The sequence below is a fragment of the Leptodactylus fuscus genome, chromosome 7 (genome assembly GCF_031893055.1).
Source record: "Leptodactylus fuscus isolate aLepFus1 chromosome 7, aLepFus1.hap2, whole genome shotgun sequence".
Classification (NCBI taxonomy): Eukaryota; Metazoa; Chordata; class Amphibia; order Anura; family Leptodactylidae; genus Leptodactylus; species Leptodactylus fuscus.
In genome coordinates, this window is record NC_134271.1 from 113,073,937 (window position 1) to 113,100,368 (window position 26,432).

A 26,432-nucleotide genomic window follows, 5' to 3' on the forward strand; every position below is an offset into this window, starting at 1 on the left:
CTGGTGGAGAAGGAGCTGGGTAATTGGCAATTAGCTGCTAATGAAGCCTGCAGGATATTGTGATGCATTAAAAGGTGTATGGACTCATGTAATATTACCACTTTATAAAGCATGCAATATATAGAGTGGAAAATATGGTGGCACTGCGACAAGCTGAAAAATGTTATTCTTTATATTTATTAAGAGGAACACCAAGCATCATCTAGGCGTTCGGCGTGTATGGGGAGGAATTACAGGGTATACCTGTACGTGCCTTCTGACAGGAGGTTCTCACTTGATACAATCACGAAAATAGAAAAAAAGAGAGAGTGGGGCAGTGGCGGATCCAGGCTTTGCGGGGCCCTGGGCAATTGACTGTGGCGGGGCCCTACTTACAAAAACCCGACATGTAGTTTTTTTCTGTCCGCTTGAAAAGTCGGACATCGTTAGGACAGGCACGGAGTGTAAAACAATGCACCCGATGTCCATTTAAAGGGGTTCTATCAGCAAAATTATACTAATAGAGCCCCACATATGCGTGAAGCCTTTAAAAAGGCTATTCAGGCACCGTAAATGTTATGTTAACCCCCGGTCCCGTTTTTACATAAAAGCATAAAAACATACTGTATATGCAAATCTTACTGAACATGCATGATGCCGCTTCATCTTCGGGCACACCTGCCTCTTCTGTCTTCTTGGAGCGACGCCCTCTGGTCCTGTCTCTTCTGCCGGCTTCCTATTGGTCTTTTTCCGGCTTGAGGTCTTCAAATCTCGCGCCTGCGTAGTAGTGCTTCCCTCCGGATCGCTACTGCGCAGGCTCACTCGCCATTTTACTTAATGGCAGTTTGCGAGCGTGCAGTTCTACGGGGACTGGCAAGTGAGCCTGCGCAGTAGTGCTCTGGAGGGAAGCGCTACTACGCAGGCGCGGGATTTGAAGACAAGAAGACGGAAGAAGACACGGAACCAGAGGGCGTAACTACAAGAAGACAGAAGAGGCAGGCGTGCCCAAAGATGACATAACATCGTGCATCCCCGCCCATGGTGCACGTTCAGGTACAATTAGCATATATGTTTTAATGCTTTTATTTAAAAATGGAACCGGGGGTTAATATAACATTTACAGTGTCTGAATAGGCTTTTTAAAGTCTATTCATGCATATGTGGGGCTCTATCAGCATAATTTTGCTGATAGAGCCCCTTTAAATGAATGCAGAATGTCACGGACACAGCTAGTGTCCGCTGCTAATGTCCGTGCAAGATTTTGAACGACATTAGCAGCGGACACTGACGGTAGTGTGAACGCCCCCTAAGATACTCCATGTGCCTCATATTAATAGCAATTAACCCTATCATGTCCTTCACATTAACTCCCTGTGTGTCTCACATAAGAGTTACTGATATGTTAGAGACATGGAGGTAATAATGAAGTATCTTCATGATTAGTACCCCATATATCTCACACATCAGTAACCCTTATGGTGAAGTACACAGGGGGTTAATATGAGGGACATGATGGGGTTAGCTGCTATTAATATGAGGCACATGGAGTTACCAAAACTAAATGAATAACTCCAAATGCCTGACATTAATAGGCAGAGTAACCCCCCTCCCCCCTCCAGCCCGTACCTGGGTGTTCTGTCTTTACTTTCACTTTGCTGAACGTCTCCCTCTCATGTGTAAAATGCAGGACGGCAGCCGGCAGGGATCTTCTGTAGAGCGATAAGCTCCGCCTCCTCGGCTCTCCTCACCCTCTCATTGGTTGACAGAGGGCAGCCAGAGAAGGGGCTGCTGGCTGCTGTCTATCAGCCGATGCTGCAGGTACACAGTGTGCTTCTGACATATACTTCCTAATAGGGAAAGTATATGTTTGAAGCACACTGTGTGCAGGAAGCTGCAGCTATTGAAAGAGGACCGACAGGGGGCCCCTGCAAGTGCTGGGGCCCTCGGCAATTGCCCTGCTGACCGACCAGAGTTTTGTTTGGTACAGGCCCTGCCGCGGGGCCCCGCTAGGCGCAGGGCCCCGGGCGGTTGCCCGGCTCGCCCGGCCCTGGATCCGCCCCTGGAGTGGGGGCACTCTCCTTTTTTCAAGGCACTTATTTTCATAAAAGGATTTCTTTACTCCAAACGATTAAAAGCATCGGGAGAGAATGACAGCAAAAACAGGGCGAAAAACTAGGCAACAGCCATTTCGCGCTTATAGCGCTTTTTCAAGCCAAGTAAGTGTCCATAAAAAGTGTTACATTTCCAGGTGTACAGTCATGGCCAAAAGTTTTGAGAATGACACAAATATTATATTTTCACATGATCTGCTGCCCTCTGGTTTTTATGTGTGTTTGTCAGATGTTTTTATCACATACAGAAATATAATTGCAATCATATTATGAGTAACAAAAGCTTATATTGACAGTTAGAATGAGTTAATGCAGCAAGTCAATATTTGCAGTGTTGACCCTTCTTCTTCAGGACCTCTGCAATTCTCCCTGGCATGCTCTCAATCAACTTCTGGACCAAATCCTGACTGATAGCAGTCCATTCTTGCACAATCAATGCTTGCATTTTGTCAGAATTTGTAGGTTTTGTTTGTCCACCCGTCTCTTGATGATTGACCACAAGTTCTCAATGGGATTAAGATCTGGGGAGTTTCCAGGCCATGGACCCAAAATCTCTATGTTTTGTTCCCTGAGCCATTTAGTTATCACCTTGATGATGCTGGAAAAGGCATTGTTGATCGTCAAACTGCTCTTGGACGGTTGGGAGAAGTTGATCTTGGAGGACATTCTGGTACCATTCTTTATTCATGGCTGTGTTTTTAGGTAAGACTGTAAGAGAGCCGATTCCTTTGGCTGAGAAGCAACCCCACACATGAATGGTTTCAGGATGCTTTACAGTTGGCATGAGACAAGACTGGTGGTAGCGCTCACCTCGTCTTCTCCGAATAAGCTGTTTTCCAGATGTCCCAAACAATCGAAAAGGGGATTCATCCGAGAAAATGACTTTACCCCAGTCCTCAGCAGTCCACTCCCTGTACCTTTTGCAAAATATCAGTCTGTCCCTGATGTTTTTTCTGGAGAGAAGTGGCTTCTTTGCTGCCCTCCTTGAGACCAGGCCTTGCTCCAAGAGTCTCCACCTCACAGTGCGTGCAGATGCACTCACACCTGCCTGCTGCCATTCCTGAGCAAGCTCTGCACTCCTGGTAGCCCGATCCCGCAGCTGAAACACTTTTAAGAGACGGTCCTGGCGCTTGCTGGTCTTTCTTGGGCGCCCTGGAGCCTTTTTGCCAACAATGGAACCTCTCTCCTTGAAGTTCTTGATGATGCGATAGATTGTTGACTGAGGTGTAATCTTTCTAGCTGCGATACTCTTCCCTGTTAGGCCCTTTTTGTGCAGTGCAATGATGACTGCACGTGTTTCTTTAGCGATAACTATGGTTAACAGAAGAGAAACAATGATGCCAAGCACCAGCCTCCTTTTAAAGTGTCCAGTGGTGGCATTCTTACTTAATCATGACAGATTGATGTCCAGCCCTGTCCTCATCAACACCCACACCTGTGTTAATGGCGCAATCACTGAAATGATGTTATCTGGTCCTTTTAAGGCAGGGCTGCAATGATGTTGAAATGTGTTTTGGGGGATAAAGCTCATATTCTAGGCAAATATTGACTTTGCAAGTAATTGCTGTTAAGCTGATCACTCTTTATAACATTCTGGAGTATATGCAGATTGCCATTAGAAAAACTGAAGCAGTAGACTTTGTAAAAATTAATATTGGTATCATTCTCAAAACTTTTGGCCATGACTGTATATAACAAGGTGGGCAGACGTAGAGACCAATCAGGTTGTTCAAAAATTATCACGTGAGGTAAGTATACTCCTCCTCCTGTAGGTTAATATATATCAAAAACTACAGAATATGTGTTAGAAGGCTCTATTTTACACCTAGAAGCAAAATTACCTTCATTCCAAGACTACAATATATAAACATAAAGGGGAGCAAAGAAAAAAACATGTTTTTTTATGTATAAGCTTAACAAAGCGCACCACGTATGCTTTGTTACATCAAAAGAGTAAATTTCTCCAATAGGAAAGTGTTACATCACATAAGGGGCATGTTTATGTATGACTCCTCCTATAAGCAGTAGACAGAGGAGAAGGACCAGAGGTCCATTGTGGAAGAACTGTGCTCTCTGGTTTACAGATGAGGATGATAGACCAAAATCCAAACTTAAATTATTTATTGGATAACATACGGAACAGCACACAGCACGACGCGTTTCGGGCCCTACAATGGCCCTTTCTCAAGTGCAAGGAGCTCCTCCCCTAGGTGGCAGGGGCACATAGAAGCAGCTGGGGCTATGATAGCTTTCTTCTTTGTTGCACTTGAGAAAGGGTCATTGTAAGGCCCGACACGCATCATACTGTGTCATATGTTATCCAATAAATATTTTAAGTTTGGATTTTGGTCTATCATCCTCATCTGTAAACCAGAGAGCGCGGTTCTTCCACAATGGACCTCTGGTCCTTCTCCTCGGTCTACTGTTTTCCCAGTCCTCCGGTGATAGATTGAACTGCTGCCACTCTCACTCCAACATGCTTCCTATGTGTTGTGACTGTTCACAACCCCATAAGGTGAGAGGCCATCTGGTCTATGTTAACATTTGTTTATCTTTGAATTCATCTACTACTCTCAATACTGCACTTAGTGCGCTCGGTGTCCCCTCCCCATTTCTCTCCAATAAGCAGTAGCGGACCTGAAGGAAGACTTTTACTACAGTTGCAGCCAATCAGATCAGCGCTGACTCTGTAAGTTTAAAGAATAGGAGACTCCTCCCCCATATCTCCTCATAACTAATAGGATAAGCGCCAACCACTTCACTATAAAGTATACTATGGATGGGGGGAAGAAGGTAAGCTCCTCCTCTTCACAGGGTGGACCTGAATGGAAACTATTTCTAGCATTTTGTCCAATCAGATGAACGTCGACTATTCACATTCAAAACATATGGGGGAGGAGACTCCTCCCCGCCCGAACCCGTCCACCAATCAGAAGATCGCTGACCCTGTAATTTCAGAAGGAAGGGAGTAGAGGCTACTCGCTGCTTTTTAGAAGAAGAAATAGACATTCATGGACCCATCCAAAGATACACTAAACCAAAAGAGAATATATTACCTACAAAAAGAACATGAGGAGGAGCAACCAGGAGACATGTATTAAATAGGAAAAAAGACAATATCTCCTAGTTACCATGCGGAAATAAAGCATATATACACCATTTTTCAAATCCAAATAGTTATAAAGAGTCAAAGAAAGACCCCATTTCGTTCTTTTCATGAGGTCCTAAGGCATTTGATTTCATAATCCAGCGAGCCTCATGCTGGAGACTTTTATCCACTAGAAGTAACAGAATGAATGACAGAAAGCAGAGATCTAGAAAACTGTGAGGAATTGATACAGAACGTACAGTATATTGGAAAATTGTATATCCTTTTATTATTCGAACAATAACATTGTCTCTCAAAATTGGTCTAAAAGTGGCCAACCACTTTAATATATACGTGTCGTTTTTTCCTATTAAAACATATATTTATACCACACTGTAGTTTGGACCTATTTGGCCTCATGTATAAAATCTTTTGGTGACAAATAATAACTAGAGATGAGCGAACACTGTTCGGATCAGCCGTTCTGAACAGCAGACTCCCATAGAAATGAATGAAAACACCTGGCACGGCGACCGGCCGCCGGCAAAGTGTACGTGCCAGGAGCTTCCATTCATTTCTATGGGAGCGTGCTGTTCAGAACGGCTGATCCGAACAGTATTCCCTCATCTCTAATAATAACCTTATAAAGTAGTGGGACATTTTTTTCTTTATATGATTTTCTACAGGCGGCCTTTATATGTATGTTGTTAACTTAGCTTGTTGTTATCTAGCCATCTACAGTTCTTGCCCCATTTCTCTTCACACTGTACACTGCTGACTTTAGGCACAACTCCTCCAGCTGTTACTTACAGAAGTACTCCGATGACTCTGCAATAGTACAGAGACTTAAACCGGGATTTTGTAGAATGGTGCCAGCTAAACCACCTCAGGATTAATGCTGGGAAGACCAAGGAGATGGTGGTGGACTTTAGTAAACGGAGAAGTGTTCTAATCCTGGTGGAGATCCAAGGCACATGCATTGAGATAGTCAAGACCTATAAGTACCTGGGTGTGCTCCTCAATAATAAACAGGACTGGGTTGATCACCTGGAGGTATAGAAAAGGCCCAGAAAGGGACACAGCAGACTCTACCTGCTCAGGAGGCTGAGGGCCTTTGGAGTCCAGGGGCCACTTCTTAGGGCCTTTTTTAACTCTGCAGTTGCTTCAGCCATCTTTTTCGGTGTGCCCTGCTGGGGGAGTAGCATACTAACCAGAGACAGAAATAGACTTGACAGGCTGATCAGAAGGGCCAGCTCTGTCCTGGGGAGCCCCCTGGACCCAGTACAGGTGGTGGGTGACAAAAGGACCCTGTCCGTGGTGAGCTCCATGAAGGAGAATACATCTTGATGGCACTTGGCAGCACTGTAAGTGAACGTCTGCTTCACCCCAAGTGTGAGAAGGAGCGCTATCGCAAGTCCTTCCTTCCAAACGCGATGAGGCTACATAATCTACATCAGACCAAGTGAAGATCACTCCGCACAGAAAACTAAATGTTTCTGAAGGTCTTTCTTTCTTTGCTTTTTTTCTTCCTTCTGTTCCTTAGCTGCTATGGACTCCTAGTATATCTTCTCTTCTCAGCATATGTGTGTCTACTTCTGTAATATATTACTTTGTAGTATCCTGTATCTGTCTTACTATGCTGCTGCAACATACTGAAATTTCCCCACTGTGGGACTATTAAAGGATTATCTTATCTGTTGTTGATTTGATAGGGGGGAATGTCATAGATGGGGGTTATAGCAGAAATTACTATCTTTTGGAAAACCAAAACATAAAAATACAATATACATTAGTAGCATGCACCTTGATTTGTGGAAAGATGGCTCATTTTGTACATTTAGCTTGCAGGCAGAGTGATGACAATTGGAAAGAAATGCATTATAGTACATTTAATGGTACTTCTAACTTAAGAAATCTATAAAATAACAAAGACCCATGGGAGCAATCCGTAACAAATAGACATGGTTCATCAGCAGAGAAGACAAGTATCATATAGACACATGTGTATCTACAATCACAGAAGACTATTAGCAATCCCCATCATAGCTATGACCAAGGAAATTAGTTTTTATCCTCTCATAGGTATTGCCAAGATTCATTTTAAAGATTGATATTTCATAAAACTGATGACTGTGCAATTTTTGGTAAAAAAAAAGTTGATTCTGTATGTATTGACAAAACAGATTTAGCACATATTATGCTTGCTCTACAGATCTAGCTACTGGCTGATTTATTAAAACTTTAATGGTTCATGCACACAGCCATATTATGGCCCTGAACACCCGCCTAGTTGTACACAACCATATTATGCCTTACACAAATGACTATGAGTACAGAAAACAAAAGAAAATTCCCGGGAATAAAAATGTGCTGCTGTAATTTTCAATTCTTTATTGGTTCAATGGCAACGCATTTCAACACCTAGTCTGGTGTGTTCATCAGGCCAACCTGGCGGTGTTAGTGGGTAACGACCAAAGGCTTCGGTCGTTACCTACTAACGCCGCCAGGTTGGCCTGATGAAGACACCAGACTAGGTGTAGAAACGCGTTGCCATTGAAAATTTCAGCAGCTCATTTTTACTTCCGGGAATTTTTTGCTGTTTTCTGTACTCAATCTACCAACAATCCCTGGTTGCTTGGTACTCAGATAATGCAGCAGCTGTTCTTCCAGCCACTTCAGGATCTATTATTATTTTGTTGAGGCACCATTTTTTTATCCACTATTTACAAAAGTCTATGAGTGATATTGTACCTCTGTATGATTCCATTCAAAGTTACAGAGTATTACACAGATTTACTTCTACTATTGTTCCTAAAATAAACAGTATAATCTGTAAGAAAGTGCCCAAAAAGTAATATTTTACTTATGTACTGGCTTGACTATAATAAAATAATTTGTATGTTATATGTGGCAAATAGTTAATAAAATAAGTGTTGGAACCTTTAACTGGATTATAAAATGTATGATGGGTTTGTCCTGGCTTAGGAAGTCCACAATTGTAGAAATTATTGCACATTATTTAGAAATTATTTTTTTGACCAACCCAAAATCATGAAACTGACAGATGTAACAAAAATATTAAAGAAAGGTGGCCAAATGTTTTATTAATATTTTGCAAATGCTCTTTACCTGTTTGTCACTGTTTTCAATAAAAACATACTTTCCATGAAAACATTATTGCACAAGTCGCTATCTGTGACATTGTACGAACAAGTCCCACAATTCTTTCTATGCAACAGTGGCCACAATGTTCATGTTATACTTTGTGATCCTTGAAGAGTCTGTCACAACAAGCTTGACAAGCTTTCTAGAGCCACCTGGAAACAGATAAATGAAGTGAATAACACTTCACAGGCCAGCCCAGTAGTGTTATTTTTAGAACCATCAAGCGGTATATGACGTCCTCTTTTGATTTAGTGAATTTAAAGAGGATTATAGCTGTAGGTATGTCACAAGGCAGAATCCTGATTATTCTCGTGCTCTATGGAGAGAGTGAGACTGTTTTTTTTCTGGGCACTCTATAATATAACTTTATTTCTTCTTAATGTGTTTATATTTTTAAGCATAGAAGAAATCAATTGGAATTGTTATACAGAGACAGATACAATAACAAGTGGGGTGCTTGATCTCTTTTTGTGCGGTGCTCAGGGTCACAGAAAAGGTTTACCCAAATATCTCACAGTAAGAAAGAGGAATGCAGCACTCATCTAGGAATACTGACATAGTCTTTCATACTGGACAGTCAAGTGAAAAACAATGTACACTTGAATTCTATTGTTTTATGTATCAGGACATAGCAAGGGTGGATTCACACCTGCGCCCCGAACTCCGCTTTCAGGTTTCCGTTTTCTGCCCGAGAAACTGGACAAGAGATGGAAACTGGCAGTCACTTTTTAAACCCATTCATTTGAATAGGTTTGCAAAGTGTCCACCGGTGAGCGCCCGTGAGCGATTTGTGGTCTCCGCGGCAAAACCGTTTTTTTTTTTTTTTAATTGGACATGAAGTCGAACATGCAGGACATTGTATCTGGTTAAAAAAACCCAGTTTTGCCGTGGAGACCACAAAACGCTCACAGGCGCTCAGGGAGTACACTGTTTGATGGGTTTCCGTCTCCTGTCGGCAGAAGATGAAAACCTGAAAGCGGAGACCTGGGCTCAGATGTGAACCCGCCCTCAAGAAGATGTGGTCCTTAGAAGGTCTAAAAATTAGTCAAATACAAACTTAATCAATAAAATAATATTAAAAATTACACGGTGTCATTATTCAAGGGGCATTCACACTTGCAGCCCTGTGTCATTCCTGCATGTCTGACTTTGTGTTCGGCCAAAAAAAAACTGTTTCCCCGCAGGGAGGATGCATATGGGTACCAGCAGTTTGCTTTTAAAACCCATTCAAATGAATGGGTTTTACAACTGGCCGCCAGGAAGCCGTTCTCAGTTTCTCCAGTGCTTAGGACGGAAACCCGGTGGAAAGACACAGGGAGCACAAGGGCAAAAGTGTGAACGCCCCCTTACTTAAAAACTAGACCCATATGCAGAAGAAGTGTATACACCCTTACTAATGCCATAGGAATAAATAGGGTAAGTAGCAGCCAAGTACTGTGAATCATATGCCCTTGATTAACTCATCATCAGCAAGTCTGACCACCTCCATAAAAGCACCAGTTTTTGGCTATTTACTGATCGGGAGCAATGACAAGGAGGAAAGACATCAGCAATGATGTAAGAGAAGCAATTGTTGCTGCCAATTAATCTGGAGAGAGTTACCATGTCCATTTCCAAACAAATTAAAGTCCATCATTCTACAATGAGAAAGATTATGAGTGGAAAACATTCAAGACAATCTTCCCAGGAGGGGATGTCCCAGCAAAAAGAATAAGATGCTTTTGTAGTGCTTTCCAAAGTCAAACAAACTGGAAAGATGCCTTGGCATATAATTTGAATAAGCCAAATGTAGATTTCTATTTCAATTACATTTTTGTGTTCTTATATTCTAAAACATGAATAATAGTTTAGAAAACAAGTAGAATACCAAAGACACTTTCTGGGTAATATCATACCGATACTTTCTTGGATGAAATACTAAAACTGTGAAGATATTTTTAAAATTCCAATTTTCTACAGAAAATTGTGATAGATAATTACAGCTGCTGCTATAGAGTGCGCAAAGCTGTACATCTTATAGTCCTCAGGGACAATTCAGCTCATCCAGTGCTTGAGGGAAGCACTGCTTGATATAGTCAATCAAGATGACTATCCTTTTCTGAACTGTTGGGGTTTCCCTGAGGAGTGATGCTTGTTGCACCAGATAATTTCCTCTTTATATGCATCAAATTGTGTTGTCATTTATAAAGTTTCATTTTAGCTGAATGAGCCACTTTGTGGTTAAAGCATGACAGTAATTGCCAGTTGTTAGTACTGTATAGAACAATCCCTAGTTCCTAACCTGCATGAAATCATTTATAACCTAGTATATATAAAAAAGTTGAAAACTAAAAAAATTAAAAAGTATACACATACAGTTTACAAAGTTTATTTTATGCATTTTCTTGGGCCAAAGTCAGGAGTGGCTTGAAAAGGAATGGAAAATATAAAGAAAGCACTTAGACTATTCCCTTCTGGCTTTGGTTCAAAATACTGCAACAAAATGTACAACAAAAACAATTTTTCTGCAACGTGAGGTCTTAGCCTAGCAGATTTTGTAGCAGTTTTTTGAGCCATAGCTTGGAGTGGATTGAGCAGAAGGGAGAAGTAAAAAAACTTACCATATATTTCCCATTCCTTTTGTAGCCATTCTTGTCTTTGGCTCAAAAAAAAAAAAACGTAGCAAAATCTGCAACAAAAAAAGCTGCGTTTCCGCAATGTGGGGCCTTAGCCTTAAAGTGTCTTTTACATTGAAAGCACAATAATGCTAGGTCTACACTAACACTGAGGTGTCCGTTATTCTGTTCCATTACAGAACCAGAGCAGAAAAAACAGACCGCTAAAATAGCAGACACCAATGGAGCCCAAGACAGTGCAATCCGATGAATGTCCATTCTTTTTAATTGGAAGTGCTGGAAATAAAAATAGTTGTGTTTGCAGGACTTTTTCGTCCTGCGATTTTGGACGGTGATTCCAACGCAGATGTGAGCCCAGTCTAAGCAGTATAAAATACATAGTGTAAAACTGTATAAGGCCCTGTTTGCTATTTTTCTGGTCCATTATAGGAACAGAAAAACTGAAATCCCAACAAAGCCACATTTGTCAAATGATGGACACAAGTGAATCCCAATGGACCCCATTGACTATAATATAAGAATATAACATCTACAGTCAGGACTATTCTGTCTGTGATTTTTGATGGAATCTAGATCCTAACAGAACTCCAACACAGATGGTAATATAGTCTAAAATAACATACCATACATAAAGTTGCATATATACAATAGAGTACAAAATAGTTGAAATTAAAATGATTAATTAAAAATTATTAAGTAATATCGTGTATGTAAAATGTATATAAAAATTATAAAATGTATGCTAGAAAGAAATCTATACCTGGGTCTTCAATGTTGAGGTTCTTAATCAGCCACTGGACAATGTCAGCTCCTAGAAGAAGAAGAAGAAGAATTGTTATTAATGAACAAGGGATTTTAATTAAACATAATTAAATGAAAATGGTAGATTAGTATACTTAGTATATGTCTGCCCCAAAAACAGATTATTGCACTCCACTAAATGCCCCTGCTCATTTAAGGCTAATGTATAAGTGTATTATAGCTCCCTATAACCTCTGTACAGAGTCTCTACAAGGCACCAATAGATGTTCCTGGATCTTACAGATTATGGCGGCACACAAAGTACCTATAGCATGGCTTGGAATCTTTAACTATAATCACTAGATCTCTATTCTATTTGTTCTGCTTGCGTATTAATTTTTTTCCATTGTATTCATTATAATGAGGAATGTAGTTTTAACCAATGAGAGTAACACATGGAGCTTGGGAAAACAATATTTTTTTTCCTTTTTTTCCAATCAATAAAGGGAACCTATCCAATTGGGGATACAGTCTTAGGAGTCCAATGGGTGGTCATTCTAAGTTATTGAGAGCCATCTTTGTATATACTCATATAGGGAAAGTTTTAGACCTTTGCGTACCTCTTAAAGTAGCTCTATCAGCAAAATTATGCTGTATGAGTCCCACATATGCGTGAATAGCCTTTAAAAAGGTTATTCAGGCACCCCTAATGTTATTTTAAACCCCCACCCATTTTAAAATAAAACTATAAAAACATATACGTAAATCATACCTTAGCATGCATGCTGGGCGGTCGTGCACGATCCGACGTCATCTTCGGTCCCTCCTTTCTTCTTCCAGCGACATCCTCCTGTCCTGGCTCTTCTCCGCCTTCATCTTCTTTTCTTCTGGAGTGAAGAAGTTCGCGAGTGTACTGTGCATGCTTGCGTAGTTCTAAGGGATACTTAGAACTACAACAAAAATGGCACCGGTGTGTGCGCAGTAGTGCTCCGGAGGGAGCGCTACTGCGCACGCCTGGGATTTGAACACAACCCGCCGGAAGAACAGAAGATGAAGGTGGAGAAGAGCCAGGACAGGAGGACATCGCTGGAAGAAGAAAGAAGAGGAAAGTGGGACCGAAGATGACGTCGGACAGTGCATGACCGCCCAGCGTGCATGCAAAGGTATGATTTACATATACGTTTTTATAGTTTTATTTGAAAATTTTGCTGATAGAGCCCCTTTAAGCTGAGTGACTACAAGGATTTCAATCAATAAGTTATGTAGAGGTTTTTCCCACAAAACTTGATTTTGCTCTGCTCAGTTCCTTCTGCACAATAAAATGGCATTGGTAGATTAGATTTGTAAGGGATAACAATCTTTGTACTGGGCTACATAGATGCTTAAATTAAAAAAAATAATAATAAGCATTTTCCTGGTGGCAAGTGATCTATAAGCAATGCCGTCACACCATTGCTTGTGAAACAAAGTCCATAATTTCAACGCTACTTAAAGGAATATTTTATATGCATAAAAATGACTGGTGATTAATTCTGTAACATTAAAATGTCGACTATGGTAATCTGCAAAGGAGAATATTGGAAATAGGGTTATTTTTACACCTAATGTCCTTCAATTATTAAAATTCACTTTCTACAATTCTGTCAACAATTGAATGATCAAATCCAGAAGAAGAAGAAGAATTTGATACACAAAGAACAACAATCACATAAGAAAAACTGAAATAACATATTGTAAGGTACCGCATTTTTCGGACTATAAGACGCACTGGACTATAAGACGCACCTAGGTTTTAGAGGAGGAAAATAGGGAAAAAAAATTTTGAAGCAAAAAATGGTAAAATATTTAATATATGGGAGTTGTAGTTTTGCAACAGCTGCAAGGCCACATTGACAGGTGACCCTGCAGCTGTACGGGGACGCATAGAGTGTTTATTTTTTGCGGGGCCGGAAGTACTTTTTAGTTATACCATTTTGGGGAATATCTATTGCTTAGATCACCTTGTATTGAAAAAAACCCTGGTGGTTTATGACATATGATTTTCTACTTTTATATATATATTCTAAGGACAGGAGGTGATTTAGAACTTTTATTTATTTCATATTTTTATTATGTATTTTTTAAAGCTTTTTTTTTTTTTTTTTTTTTACTATTTTATTCCCCCCCGGGGGCTTGAACCTGCGGTCACTTGATTGCAAGTCCCATAGACGGCAACACAACTGTATTGCCGTCTATGGGACATTCTGTCTATTAGTATTACGGCTGGTCATAGACCCAGCCGCAATACTAATATATAGCAGTGACAGGCCTGGGAGCCTCATTAGGCTCCCGGCTGTCACCCGAACAGGTCGGCTCCTGCGATATCGCCGCGCAGGAGCCTGTGAAGAGGTAAACTATTTAGTGTTATGTTTCCATGTGATTTCTTCTTTGTAACCTTAGTGGTGGTACATAAGACCCCAGATCTGGTAATATCTCTGTGTGAATGTTCTATTACTGCTTCTTATTTCTTTCTTTCCTCATTAGGCTGGCCACCTAATGCTCTATTTTCCTACTATTTCTTGTCTTACCATCTGGGAACCATATACTAACACTAAGGAACTGTTCACATTAACATGGATTTATAAAGTGTTTTTGCATATTTACCTGCATGAGTGGAGTTGCACTGGGTGTGTCCGCCCTGATCTTATAAGAGGCAAGTCTGCAGCAACTCCAGGGTTTTATAGGGAAAACTGCAGAGGATTATGGGAAATGTCTAAGGTATAAAATGATTCCAATTCCCAGAAAGCTGGGTATGGGTGTGTTGGTGAAGTTCACATGATGAATTGTTTGTGAGACTACAGCAGCCTGAGGTACAAGGTGTTTGTTGTATACATTATGGAGATTTTCTGAAGAATTATTTTTTTTGTTAAAACTGGACATCCTGAAGTAAACTCCTTGGATTCTTTTCATCAATCAAGGTCCGATTGTTTTTTTGAAAAATCCCATGCTTCACATATGGTGTCACAAGTGGGATGATTTTTGGAGTATTGCTGTAAGTACTCAAGCCTAAAGAAACAAGGGAGTTATGTACAAGACACGTTCCTGGCGTATTAATGCAAAGCCACCAACTAAGTCTGCAAAGCGAACTGTTGCAAGGAAACTGGTGAATATGGAAAGTCAAGGTGTCAGACAGAGAGCACTGCTAGAGGAGGATGCAGAAGTGCAAGGAGCCACAGCTGCTCCATTAACTCCAAGTGTTGCTGAGCCTTCTGAAAAGACTTTACCAGAGAGCATTGCTGACCTTATGAAATGGTTAACTGTGCAGCAGATCCAAGCTGAAAAAAGGCAAATGGAGGAAGCCAGGACAAATTGCGAGGAATTGCGACGTCAGGATGAACGCTGGAGGGAGCTGTTTCAAACTCTGAGACCGCCTGTTGCTTGGAAAGACCCTCGCATGACCAAACTTTCTCCAGAAGATGATATTGAAGCATATTTAACCACATTTGAAAGAATTGCACATACCTGTCAGTGGCCTAAGGAACAGTGGGTTGTAAGACTGGCGCCATATCTTACTGGACAAGCCCAACTGGCATATAGCCACATGAACATGAATGATGCAAATAACTATGACTTGGTTAAAGAGACTATTCTAAGGCGATATGACATCAGTGAGGAAACCTATAGACAGAGGTTCAGAGAACTCAAGTACAGCTACACTGATGGTCCAAGAGAAGTCTTTACTCGCCTGCAAGACTTATACATGAAATGGATGAAACCAGACAACAAGACGACTGAGCAGATTAGTGAAGCAATCATACTTGAACAATTTTTACAAATTCTTCCAGCTGATGTTCTTGCTTGGGTTAAAAAACATCGGCCCAAAAATGCTGACAAAGCTATTTCTTTAGCAGAGGACTTTATCCTAGCAAAGAGAGACCTAAGCAGGTCTGCAACTGGCCCAGCCAAACCATTCAGAACTCTCTCTGGAGGGAGAGGTCAAAAAGCCAAAAGTCCATTAAAAACTGTCACCAGTGAAAAAATGTGCTATATTTGCCAAGAAAAGGGACACATAGCTAAATTTTGCCCCAGGAAAAGCACTAAAGGCACAAAGTCTGGATCGTTTTTTGCTAGCAGTGACTTCATGCTGCCAATCCAAGTTAATGGACAGAATGTGGATGCTTTGCTTGATTCTGGCAGTAAATTAAGCTTGGTAAAGGAGAACCTAATAACTCAGAAGATGGACTCTCCCAAAGTGCCAATTACTTGTGTTCATGGAGATACAAAAAAATACTCCACATCAAATATTGACCTGCAGTTGGATGAGAAATGTTTTACCATGCCAGCAGTTGTTGTTCCAGAACTACAAGTACCAGTGATCCTTGGAAGAACCACACCCGGATTCAAAGATTTGCTAATGGGGAAAAGCCAGCTGTCTGCTGTGACTACCAGAGCTAAAGCAAAGGCACACAAGAGAGATGAGACTTTGGAGGACATTTTCCCATTCCATGAGGACATCATGGAGCCGCCATCATCAAAGCCTCTGAGAGTTCCAGGACAGCAGGATGTCTCTAGGAGAAGAGTTTCCCTGGATGGCAAGTATAAAAATGCTGACTTGTGGGACACTGATATTACATTTGAACAAAAACAGGACATTGACTTGTATGCATTGTATGAACACGGTTTAACTAACAGTAAAGTGGTTGCAGAAAGTGGTAAGCAGCTTGTTACACCCTATTATCTGGTGGAAAACAATATTTTATATAGAGTGTGTAGTCACCCAAAAACAGGAGAGCAAGTGCAACAGTTAGTTGTGCCAAAAAAGTTTAGACCAGAAATTTTGAAATTAGCGCATGATATTCCTGTTGCTGGACATTTGGGTTATAAAAGAACTTTGGCCAGAGTACTCTATCGGTTCTATTGGCCTGGAGTTTATGATGAGATCACTACTTACTGTCGTAGTTGCCCAATATGTCAGTACACTGCTTCAGCTCCTCCCAAAGCAGAGCTTATACCCTTACCAATAATTGATGAACCATTTAATACTGTGGGTATGGATATTATCGGTCCACTAGAAAGAAGTTCCAAAGGTAACCGTTTCATTCTTACAATTGTTGATTACTGTACCAAGTATCCTGAAGCCATACCTATGCGCACAGTTACTGCTAAAAGAGTTGCAGAGGAAATTTTGAAGGTGTTTAGCAGGGTTGGATTACCTAAGCAAATCCTTACTGATCAGGGGAGTAACTTTACATCTTCCTTTCTGTTAGAAGTTTATAAGCTTCTTGGTATACAGCCTCTCAGGACTACCCCTTATCATCCACAAACTGATGGGTTGACTGAACGGTATAACCAAACCTTGAAAAACATGCTTAGGAAATTTGCACATAACGATCCAAAACTGTGGGACAAATGGTTGCCCTTTCTATTATTTGCCTATCGTGAGGTTCCACAAGAGTCTACAGGGTTTAGTCCTTTTGAATTGTTATATGGGAGACGACCCAGGGGACTCTTGGATGTTATTAAAGAGGTATGGGAAGGTAAAGATGGTCATCAGAAGAATGTGGTGGAACATGTATTGGAAATGAGAGAAAGATTAATGAAATTGATTAAGGTAGCTCATGATAATGTCCACAAGGCAAAAGTTTACCAAAAGAAATGGTATGATCAACATTCCACAAATAAATCAATTAAAGTTGGGGATAAGGTTCTTCTCTTACTTCCCAGCAGTGAGAATAAGTTGTTGGCCAGATGGCAAGGGCCATATAAAGTGGTTAGACAAACAGGTCCTGTTGACTTTGAAATTGAAACCCCAGATAAAAAAACAAAAAAATAAGGTTTACCATGTAAATTTATTAAAACGTTGGATTGAACCAGAGGTTAGTCCTAAAGATAACACTACGTGTACTATTGTAGCAGAGTCTTCACAAGATATGTCTGAAGAAATTTATGATTTGTTGAAAAATTGTGCTCACTGGTCAGAGGTAACATTGAATCCAAAGTTATCTAAAGAGCAATATTGTAACCTGAGGAAGATTATTGGGTCTAGTTCACATATTTTTGGAAGTAAGCCTGGCCGTGTGTCTTTAGTTTCTCATACAATAAATACTGGAGATCATCCACCTATCAGACAGAGACCTTATCAAATACCTGAAAAATTAAAGGGTAAGGCTGAAAATGAGGTTCAAGAAATGCTTAAATTGGGAGTTATTGAACCCTCTAAAAGTCCTTGGTCATCACCTGTAGTGATGGTTGAGAAAAAAGATGGGGCAATAAGATTTTGCATAGATTTTCGTAAAATTAATGCTATATCTAGTTTTGACAATTACCCAATGCCACGTATTGATGAGCTCATAGATAGATTGGGGTGTGCAGAATATATTTCTACCCTAGATTTATGTAAGGGCTACTGGCAAATTCCACTTGATGAGAAATCAAAAGAAAAAACTGCTTTTGTGATGCCTAATGGTCTGTATCAGTTCAGAAACATGCCATTTGGTCTTCATGGTGCTCCAGCCACGTTTCAAAGAGCCATGGACTTACTCTTGAAGGATCATACGGAGTACAGTGCTGCTTATTTAGATGATGTGGTAATCTTTAGCAAATCATGGGAAGAGCACTTGTATCACTTGGAAAAGGTGATAACAAATTGGGAAAGCAGGATTTACAATTAATCCACGTAAATGTGCTTTGGGATTCCAAGAAACAAAGTACCTTGGGTTTATTGTGGGTAGTGGTAAAGTAAGGCCAGAGATATCCAAAGTACAAGCCATTCAATCTGCGACTATTCCAGCCACAAAGAAAGAGGTCAGATCCTTTTTAGGTCTTGTTGGCTATTATAGACGTTTTATTCCAAACTTTGCTACTATCGTTGCTCCCTTAACCGACCTAACTAAAAAGAACAGTAGAGAGGACGTGATATGGACAACAGAATGTGATTTAGCTTTTGAACAGATAAAAGAAATTTTGTGTAAAGAACCAGTCTTACAAAGCCCAAACTTTGACAAACCATTTATTGTACAGACGGATGCATCTGAGGTGGGACTTGGGGCAGTCCTGAGTCAAGAGATTAATGGTGAGTAACACCCTATTCTTTAAGTAGGAAACTTTTTCCCCGTGAACAAAAGTATTCTACAATCGAGAAGGAAGGGCTGGCGATAAAGTGGGCATTGGAGGCATTACGCTATTATTTATTAGGAAGAGAGTTTACTTTAGTGACGGATCATCATCCCCTCACTTGGATTCATACCATGAAGGACAAAAATGCCAGAATAACTAGATGGTATCTAGCATTACAGCCATTTAAATTTGAGATACAACATCGGTCAGGGTCCAAGCACCAAAATGCCGATCATTTGTCTAGGTATGGTGCTGAAGTGAAAGCGGTCTGAAGAAGGACAAGCTTCTTCTTAAGGGGGGAGGAATGTGAAGAGGTAAACTATTTTGTGTTATGTTTCCATGTGATTTCTTCTTTGTAACCTTAGTGGTGGTACATAAGACCCCAGATCTGGTAATATCTCTGTGTGAATGTTCTATTACTGCTTCTTATTTCTTTCTTTCCTCATTAGGCTGGCCACCTAATGCTCTATTTTCCTACTATTTCTTGTCTTACCATCTGGGAACCATATACTAACACTAAGGAACTGTTCACATTAACATGGATTTATAAAGTGTTTTTGCATATTTACCTGCATGAGTGGAGTTGCACTGGGTGTGTCCGCCCTGATCTTATAAGAGGCAAGTCTGCAGCAACTCCAGGGTTTTATAGGGAAAACTGCAGAGGATTATGGGAAATGTCTAAGGTATAAAATGATTCCAATTCCCAGAAAGCTGGGTATGGGTGTGTTGGTGAAGTTCACATGATGAATTGTTTGTGAGACTACAGCAGCCTGAGGTACAAGGTGTTTGTTGTATACATTATGGAGATTTTCTGAAGAATTATTTTTTTTTGTTAAAACTGGACATCCTGAAATAAACTCCTTGGATTCTTTTCATCAATCAAGGTCCGATTGTTTTTTTGAAAAATCCCATGCTTCACAGAGCCGGCCTGCAACTTTACAGGTATGGGGCCGGTGGGGACCGGCCCCGGTGGAGAAGGGGCCACCGATACTGACCCGGCATCCGCTGTACTAGAGAGGCGGATGCCGGCGAGGGATAGACACAAGCACAGGTGCCGGGGCCTGAGACATCGTTACGCTCCTGCCGTGCATGAAGCCAGCGGCGGGGGGGGGACGGAGTTGCTGAATAGCATCACTCCTCCCACCGCTGGCTTCATGCGGGGCAGAGGAGCGCAGCGATGTCTCAGGCCCCGGCACCTGCATCTATCCCTTGCCGGCATTCGCCTCTCTATTACGGCAAGTGCCAGGCGCCACATTCAGACTATAAGACGCACCCTTCTTTTCCCCCCAAATTTTGGGGAAAAAAAGTGCGTCTTATAGTCCGAAAAATACGGTATTTTGCATATTGGGAAGAAGTAGTACCATTAGAAAATGTAGTATATTGTCATGGGGGTGTTACAATCATACCTTCAAATTTCCCAGTTCTTTAGAATGTTGTTCAAGGTACCATTTGTTGCCAAAAATGATATTGTACATAAATAGCTATCAACACAGGTTCCCACTTTACAAATGTGGAATTCAAAGATCTGTATGGGAATTTATGTATTCACATCTAAGGGAACATTGGATCAATTCCCTTTTCTTATAACCTGTAGTTGTTAAGCTAAAAGTCCCTGGAAAAAAAGAGAAATATGACTACTTGGGTTTTTGGGGTATTAATTGATTTATTTTTTCTCTTCTTTACTCAAGTAAGTAGGTTTCAGGTGCTATTATGCTAAGGCCCCACGGGACGATTTGCAGCGCTAAAGCTAAATGCTGCGGGAAAAACCTCAGCGGGAATGCATTGCGATTCTTCCCACAGCGCTTTGAACAGAAAGTTCATGGAGTTTTCCTCCGCTGATTTTCTGTTACAATTATGTCGACGGGAAAGCCGCTGGCGTTTCAAAAGATAGAATTGACATGCGTGTTTGTGCTGCGGTTTTAACCGCAAAGTGCACATGGGTTTTGTAAGAATCCCGTCCAGTTTGCTTGCACTGTACAAATCTCAGCATTTCTGGTCCGTGGGGCACCGGCCTAAGGGGTCTTTCATCCAGGATATCAATCCATCAAAGAGTGTTTTCTCCTTCTGAATCGGTGCCTCCGCTGCTAAGATATCACTGGTAACAATGCAAATATGCTCTTTGGGGGAACATGGGTGTTGTTGTTTCTCCAAAGAGGTAAATATCAATGCCCTCATTGTTCCATAGAGTGTATTTGTATACTGACAAAAATAACTACCGTATATCTCTGCATTTAAGGAACCGATTCACAAGAGGAAAAGACAAGAGCTGGGTTGTTATGCTGGTTTCTGGTGACCATTCGCATGATAACTCCCGTAAGAATCAGCGCTGAAAAAAAGACTCCATGCAGAAAACGGAACCCATTGAAGTCGATGGGAGGTTTTTTTTCAGTGCTGATTCTTACACAAGTTATTGTGCGAGAATTAACACCACTTTCTTCCATGTGAATGGACCCTAAAAGGAACCTTTCACCACCTCTGGCCAGTTCAGCTCTTTGCATAATTTAATAGGATTCTGCCTTACTGTTTTTGATACAGTTTGTACTTTTTCTGTAACTTCTCCCATAACTGAGTCCTGTAATTCCTGTAAGTCCTGTAATTTTTGTGACCTATAAGGTATTTAGGTTCTATATAGTCAGGTGGGCAGTGTTAGGCAGGGTTTTAATTCTGCCACTGTCCACTTTTTGATTGGAGCCCTGAATCGCCCCTCTTTCCTGCTCCTGTCTGACACTGCCCCCCTGCCAGTACAGAGTATATAGGAAACTTTTTGTTTTATATATTGAAGCTGAACAAATCCGCCAATGATCAATAGCATATCACCATTATATCATCAAATTGTATTACTATATATGCTATGCCCATACCCAAGGCATTTAGATTCACCTAGGTGGGCGCAGGTGGTAGGCAAAACAGTAATTTTCTTCTAAGTGAACACGTGAAACCTTTATCCATATTGTGAAATGGTTATCCATTTTACTTAGAAGAGTTTTCTATTTTTAAACAGCTTTTTGCAATGTCTGTAGCACATAGATAATTATTCAATTACAACTCCAGAGGAATGCTATTTAGACTTGTTTCCCTAAAGAATGAAAGGGCATAACAGTCCAGGAATGGGCAAACAAATGAGCTCTGAAGAGCTCTATTGTCTACATTTACAGTTTGTAGTCTGTGATCCCCCTACTAACTGAATACAAGACTCCGTATCGCAGACACATTTCTGCATATATCGTAGAACTGGTAAAATACCAAGTTCTTAATATTTTATATGTAACCACTTTATATTCCAATTATATTACTTAGGAATAATTAAGAGTAGTTATGTAGGAAAATATCTTATTCACATTAGCACATTATAATTATTATTTGTTAAAGCTTAATTCAATGTAAATAAATGACTTTGTTATGTAAGTGCCCTGACTTATAATGTATGAAATCTCTCTTAATCTTTTCTCTTTGTATTGTTTGTTACTAAGAATATCCCTTTTATTTGACTGCCAAGGACAGTACAATAAAGGTTCAATCAAAGCAAGGCCCAGCAGGTTTCTTCCTCTTTGACTATAAAGTCTTGTGGGAGCCAGGAAGTAGAAGCAGTAAGAAATCTTTTCAGAAAGGTAAAGTGCAAGATCTTTCAGGTCAATAGATGCAACTTTTCTATCTCATATCTCAAAGGCTGCTTCCATGTGAGGAAGTACATTACATAATAAATATAATAAAATAACATATTATAAAGAACAGTTTCTAGCACAAATCTGTGTCTTGTGCCACAAAGTAAGCTACAATATTATCACAAAAACTATTTTTTATTTACTTAACCTCAATTTTAAGGAGCCAATAAAAAATTATCTGATTTTTCTGGAAACATTTAAGCCATATATAGGGCCATTAAAGCTAAACTGGTATCAATGAAAGTAGCTGTGCTGACTAGTAGATTTATAATAGTCTTGGTCTGCTGGTCTATAGACTTGGATTGAACAGGTATATACGATTAATCTAGTATACTGTATAGATTGCTTTAAATGTAATCAATATTTATGAGAGGCAAAATTGGATATTTTTGTGCTGCAGAAGACACAGCCAAGTCCCAAGTGCACTGAACATCCATCTGCATACATAATAAAGGGGCTCTATCAGCAAAATCATGCTGATAGAGCCCCACATATGCGTGAATAGCCTTTAAAAAGGCTATTCAGGCACCGTAAATGTTATATTAAACTACCCCCCCCCCCCCCCCCGTTTTAAAATAAAACCCTAAAAAAGAATATTATCTACTTACACATCGTGCACAATTATATAAAAAAAATGGCCTGGGTGAATGCGCAGTAGCATGCGGCTTCTACCACGGCTACTGCGCAGGCGCCCAGGCCATTTTTTTTAACAGTGTCAGTTCAACGAGCGCCGGAGGAGCACGGGACCGGAGGACATCGGAGGAAGAAGAGGCGTGGATGAAGAAGAAGACACACCCTGAATGCCCGATCACAGTGCATGATGCGTAAGTAGATAACATTATTTTTTAGGGTTTTATTTTAAAACAGAGGGGTAGTTTAATATAACTTTACCGGTGCCTGTATAGCCTTTTTAAAGGCTATTCACGCATATGTGGGGCTCTAGCCAGCGCCGCACCTCCCATGAGGCGACCTGAAGTGACCGCTTCAGGCGGCGCTATGCCAGGGCCCCAGGGAGGGCGGCATTTTTGCTTACCTAAGCCAGTCCAGGACAAGCTGTCCTGGACTGGCTTAGCACCGAGTGGTGGACTGGGGAGGCCGCTGGAGCAGCGCTGCTCCAGCGGCCTCCCCTCACACTCAGGCAGAGAGCAGGTCCTCTCCCTGCCTGCTCTCTGCCTGCGAACGCCGCTAAACCACGCCCCCTTTGCTCCGCCATGCCGCCTTCACTCTGCCACATCCCCTCCTCCCGGGGGGGGGGGGCTTTCTGTCATCCGCCTCGGGCGGCGAAAAAGGAAGGTTCACCCCTGGCTCTAGCAGCATGATTTTGCTGATAGAACCCCTTTAAATGGTGATTTTCTTGACAGCAATATTGTACTTTGACACAAAAAATGTATACTCAGTATTTCACTAACTGCTCCCTAACAACAGCATGTAACTGGTTTAGAAGAGACCTTGGTAGTACTTCCTTTGCTGCTTAGCAGCATAAATGATGTAGCCATGGCACAGCTCTGGTTTTAGCTGTAATATACAACTGACATCCTGCTGCAACAAATGGGATTGGAGTGACCTGGCTGTTTAATTTCTTACATACAATAACTGCAGCTTCTATGGAGTCTGTCAGCTGGTTAGGCAACATAGCAGGAGGTCTAAAGCTGTGTTCAGACAGGGATTTTTGGACCAGATTTTGACACGGAGGCCACCTCAGTATAGTGCTTACAGTGCACTGGCATCCAGTCGAGGCATTCCGCTCCAGATTAGGCCCAAATGAATGGGGAATGGGAGGGAGTGTCGTGCCACGGACATCCGCAGCTTACTCTGCCTCAAGAAAGGGCATGTCACTTCTTTTTGTTTGTTCCCGCTCGCGGAAAAAGGAACCCTTTGAACTTAATGGGAGGCATTTCTTGAGCCGGATTTTGACGCGGATTCCGCGTCAAAATCCTGACCAAAAAATCCTGTGTGAACCTAGCTTAATTAAGGCCTCATTTCAACTCTAGAAGCAAGCCTGCTAGGCCCTGCGAGAAGCATACACTGCATAATCTAGACCAGACCTGGGCAAAGTCCGGCCCTCTGACTGATTCAGTCCGGCCCGCACGGCGTGTCTAGGGAGGAGTGTCTAGGGAGGAGTGTCTAGGGGGGCGTGTCTTAGTGCCGGCAGGAAGATGAAGACATGTGGAGAGTGTCATAAGGTACTGAGATGTAAGGTGAGATGCAGGGGGGAGAGAGAGAGAGAGAGTGTGTGTGTGTATATGTGTCTGTGTGTCCTTATACTAGGGCAGAGATGGCAGGGGAATGTTATACTAGAAGCACCAACTAAGTATCAATGTATAAATAACACATTGTTTTTATGTGTTTGTTTTCCTGATACCAATATTTTTTACAATTAAAAACATTTTTGTAGTAATAAATTTAGATTTAAAATCAAAAGAATTCTTTGTGTTATTTATACATTGATACTTAGTTGGTGCTTTGAGTTTTTGCGGGTATCTTTGTTTTTTTTTATCTAGTATTGAGATTGCTTTGGGTTTGATTGTGAATGTTATACTAGGGCAGAGATGGCAGGGGAATGTTATACTAGGGCAGAGATGGCAGGGGAATGTTATACTAGGGCAGGGGAATGTTATACTAGGGCAGAGATGGCAGGGGAATGTTATACTAGGGCAGAGATGGAAGGGGAATGTTATACTAGGGCAGAGATGGCAGATGGAGGGGGGGGGGACATGAAATGGGGCAAATAAAGGAGGATATGAAACTGAGGGAGAGATGGAGGGGGGGGGGACATGAAACTGGGGGGACATTAAACCGTGGATGTAGCTGTAGGGGGACCTGTCTGCCTCTAGTTTTCCCCAGTTTCATGTCCCACTCTAGCTGTCAATTTATTGCCCCCCTCAAACTACCCCCACTGTTTAATGTCTCCCTCCAGCTGCTCCAGTTTCGTGTCCCCTCTAGTTTCCACCAGTTTATACTGGGGCACCAGGAGAGGGACCTAATACTGTGGGGCAGTTGGAAGGGAACATTATAGTGTGGGGACATACTGTATAATGTATGGGTAACTATAGGAGGATAATACTTTGTGGGGGAACTTGGAAAGATGATTGGGAATGGCCGGAGTCAACGTAGAAGCGGGTGGAGCTAAATTTGCCGTGCCCTCTAGCATAGTTTCAATTTCTTATGCGGCCCCATGGGAAAATTAATTGCCCACCCCTGATCTAGACAATTGTGTATTCCAGCTCTCTTGTGGGATTACATTTTGTAAACAAAAATTTATTTTGATGTGTAATAAAAATTCTACACGAAAAATGGCAAGAAATGGATATCATCCATGTGCTGTTTGCGTTTTGTGTGCGCTCAAAATTGCATATATAAAAAAATAAAATACAGGTTGTCCTCAAACAGCTACATCAATATAAAAATAAATAGATTAAAAAAATTGTAGTAACCCTACTGGTCTGCAGATTAATGTTAATATTTAATTAATACTGTATACTGAACAGTGTGACAACGAAAACCAAAAAACAATAGTGAGATGGCTCTGTTATTCCAACCTAACTTAAAAAAGTAAACAAAAGCTATATAATTCAATATATGTACCCACAATTGACCTAATAAAAAAATTACAACTCATCCCACAAAAAAACAAGACCACTCTATGACTACTCTATATTGAAGGAAAAATGTAAAAGTTATAAAACATGTTAAAATTAACAAAAGAGAAAAAAAAACCTTCAGATCCAAAATAGACCATGTCCTTAAGAGGTTAATTGCTTATAAGAATATCAGTGGCTTTATCACAATCTAATAAAAACAATTATCTTGCAAATTTCATTGTGTGATGGAAAAATCTATAAGAGCAATCTATAAGAAGAAATAGATTTGTAACAAGAGCCTCACAAAACCTTATGAACATTCAAACATAGGCCGATGTGCCTTTCAAGAAAACTAACAGGCCTAAGGTGTCATTCACACCATATAAACGTGTACA

The 26,432-nt window shown here is 41.0% G+C and overlaps 1 protein-coding gene across 2 annotated transcripts in view; it reads right to left on the minus strand.

Moving 5' to 3' along the window:
• Positions 1–26,432, minus strand: part of RGS6 (regulator of G protein signaling 6) — a 329,404-nt gene that overhangs the window by 73,959 nt on the left and 229,013 nt on the right. For both annotated transcript variants that reach the window (XM_075282891.1, XM_075282890.1), the window contains exon 4: positions 11,719–11,769. In XM_075282891.1, the coding sequence (XP_075138992.1) occupies positions 11,719–11,769 (51 nt within the window). The remainder of the gene's footprint in view (positions 1–11,718; positions 11,770–26,432) is intronic.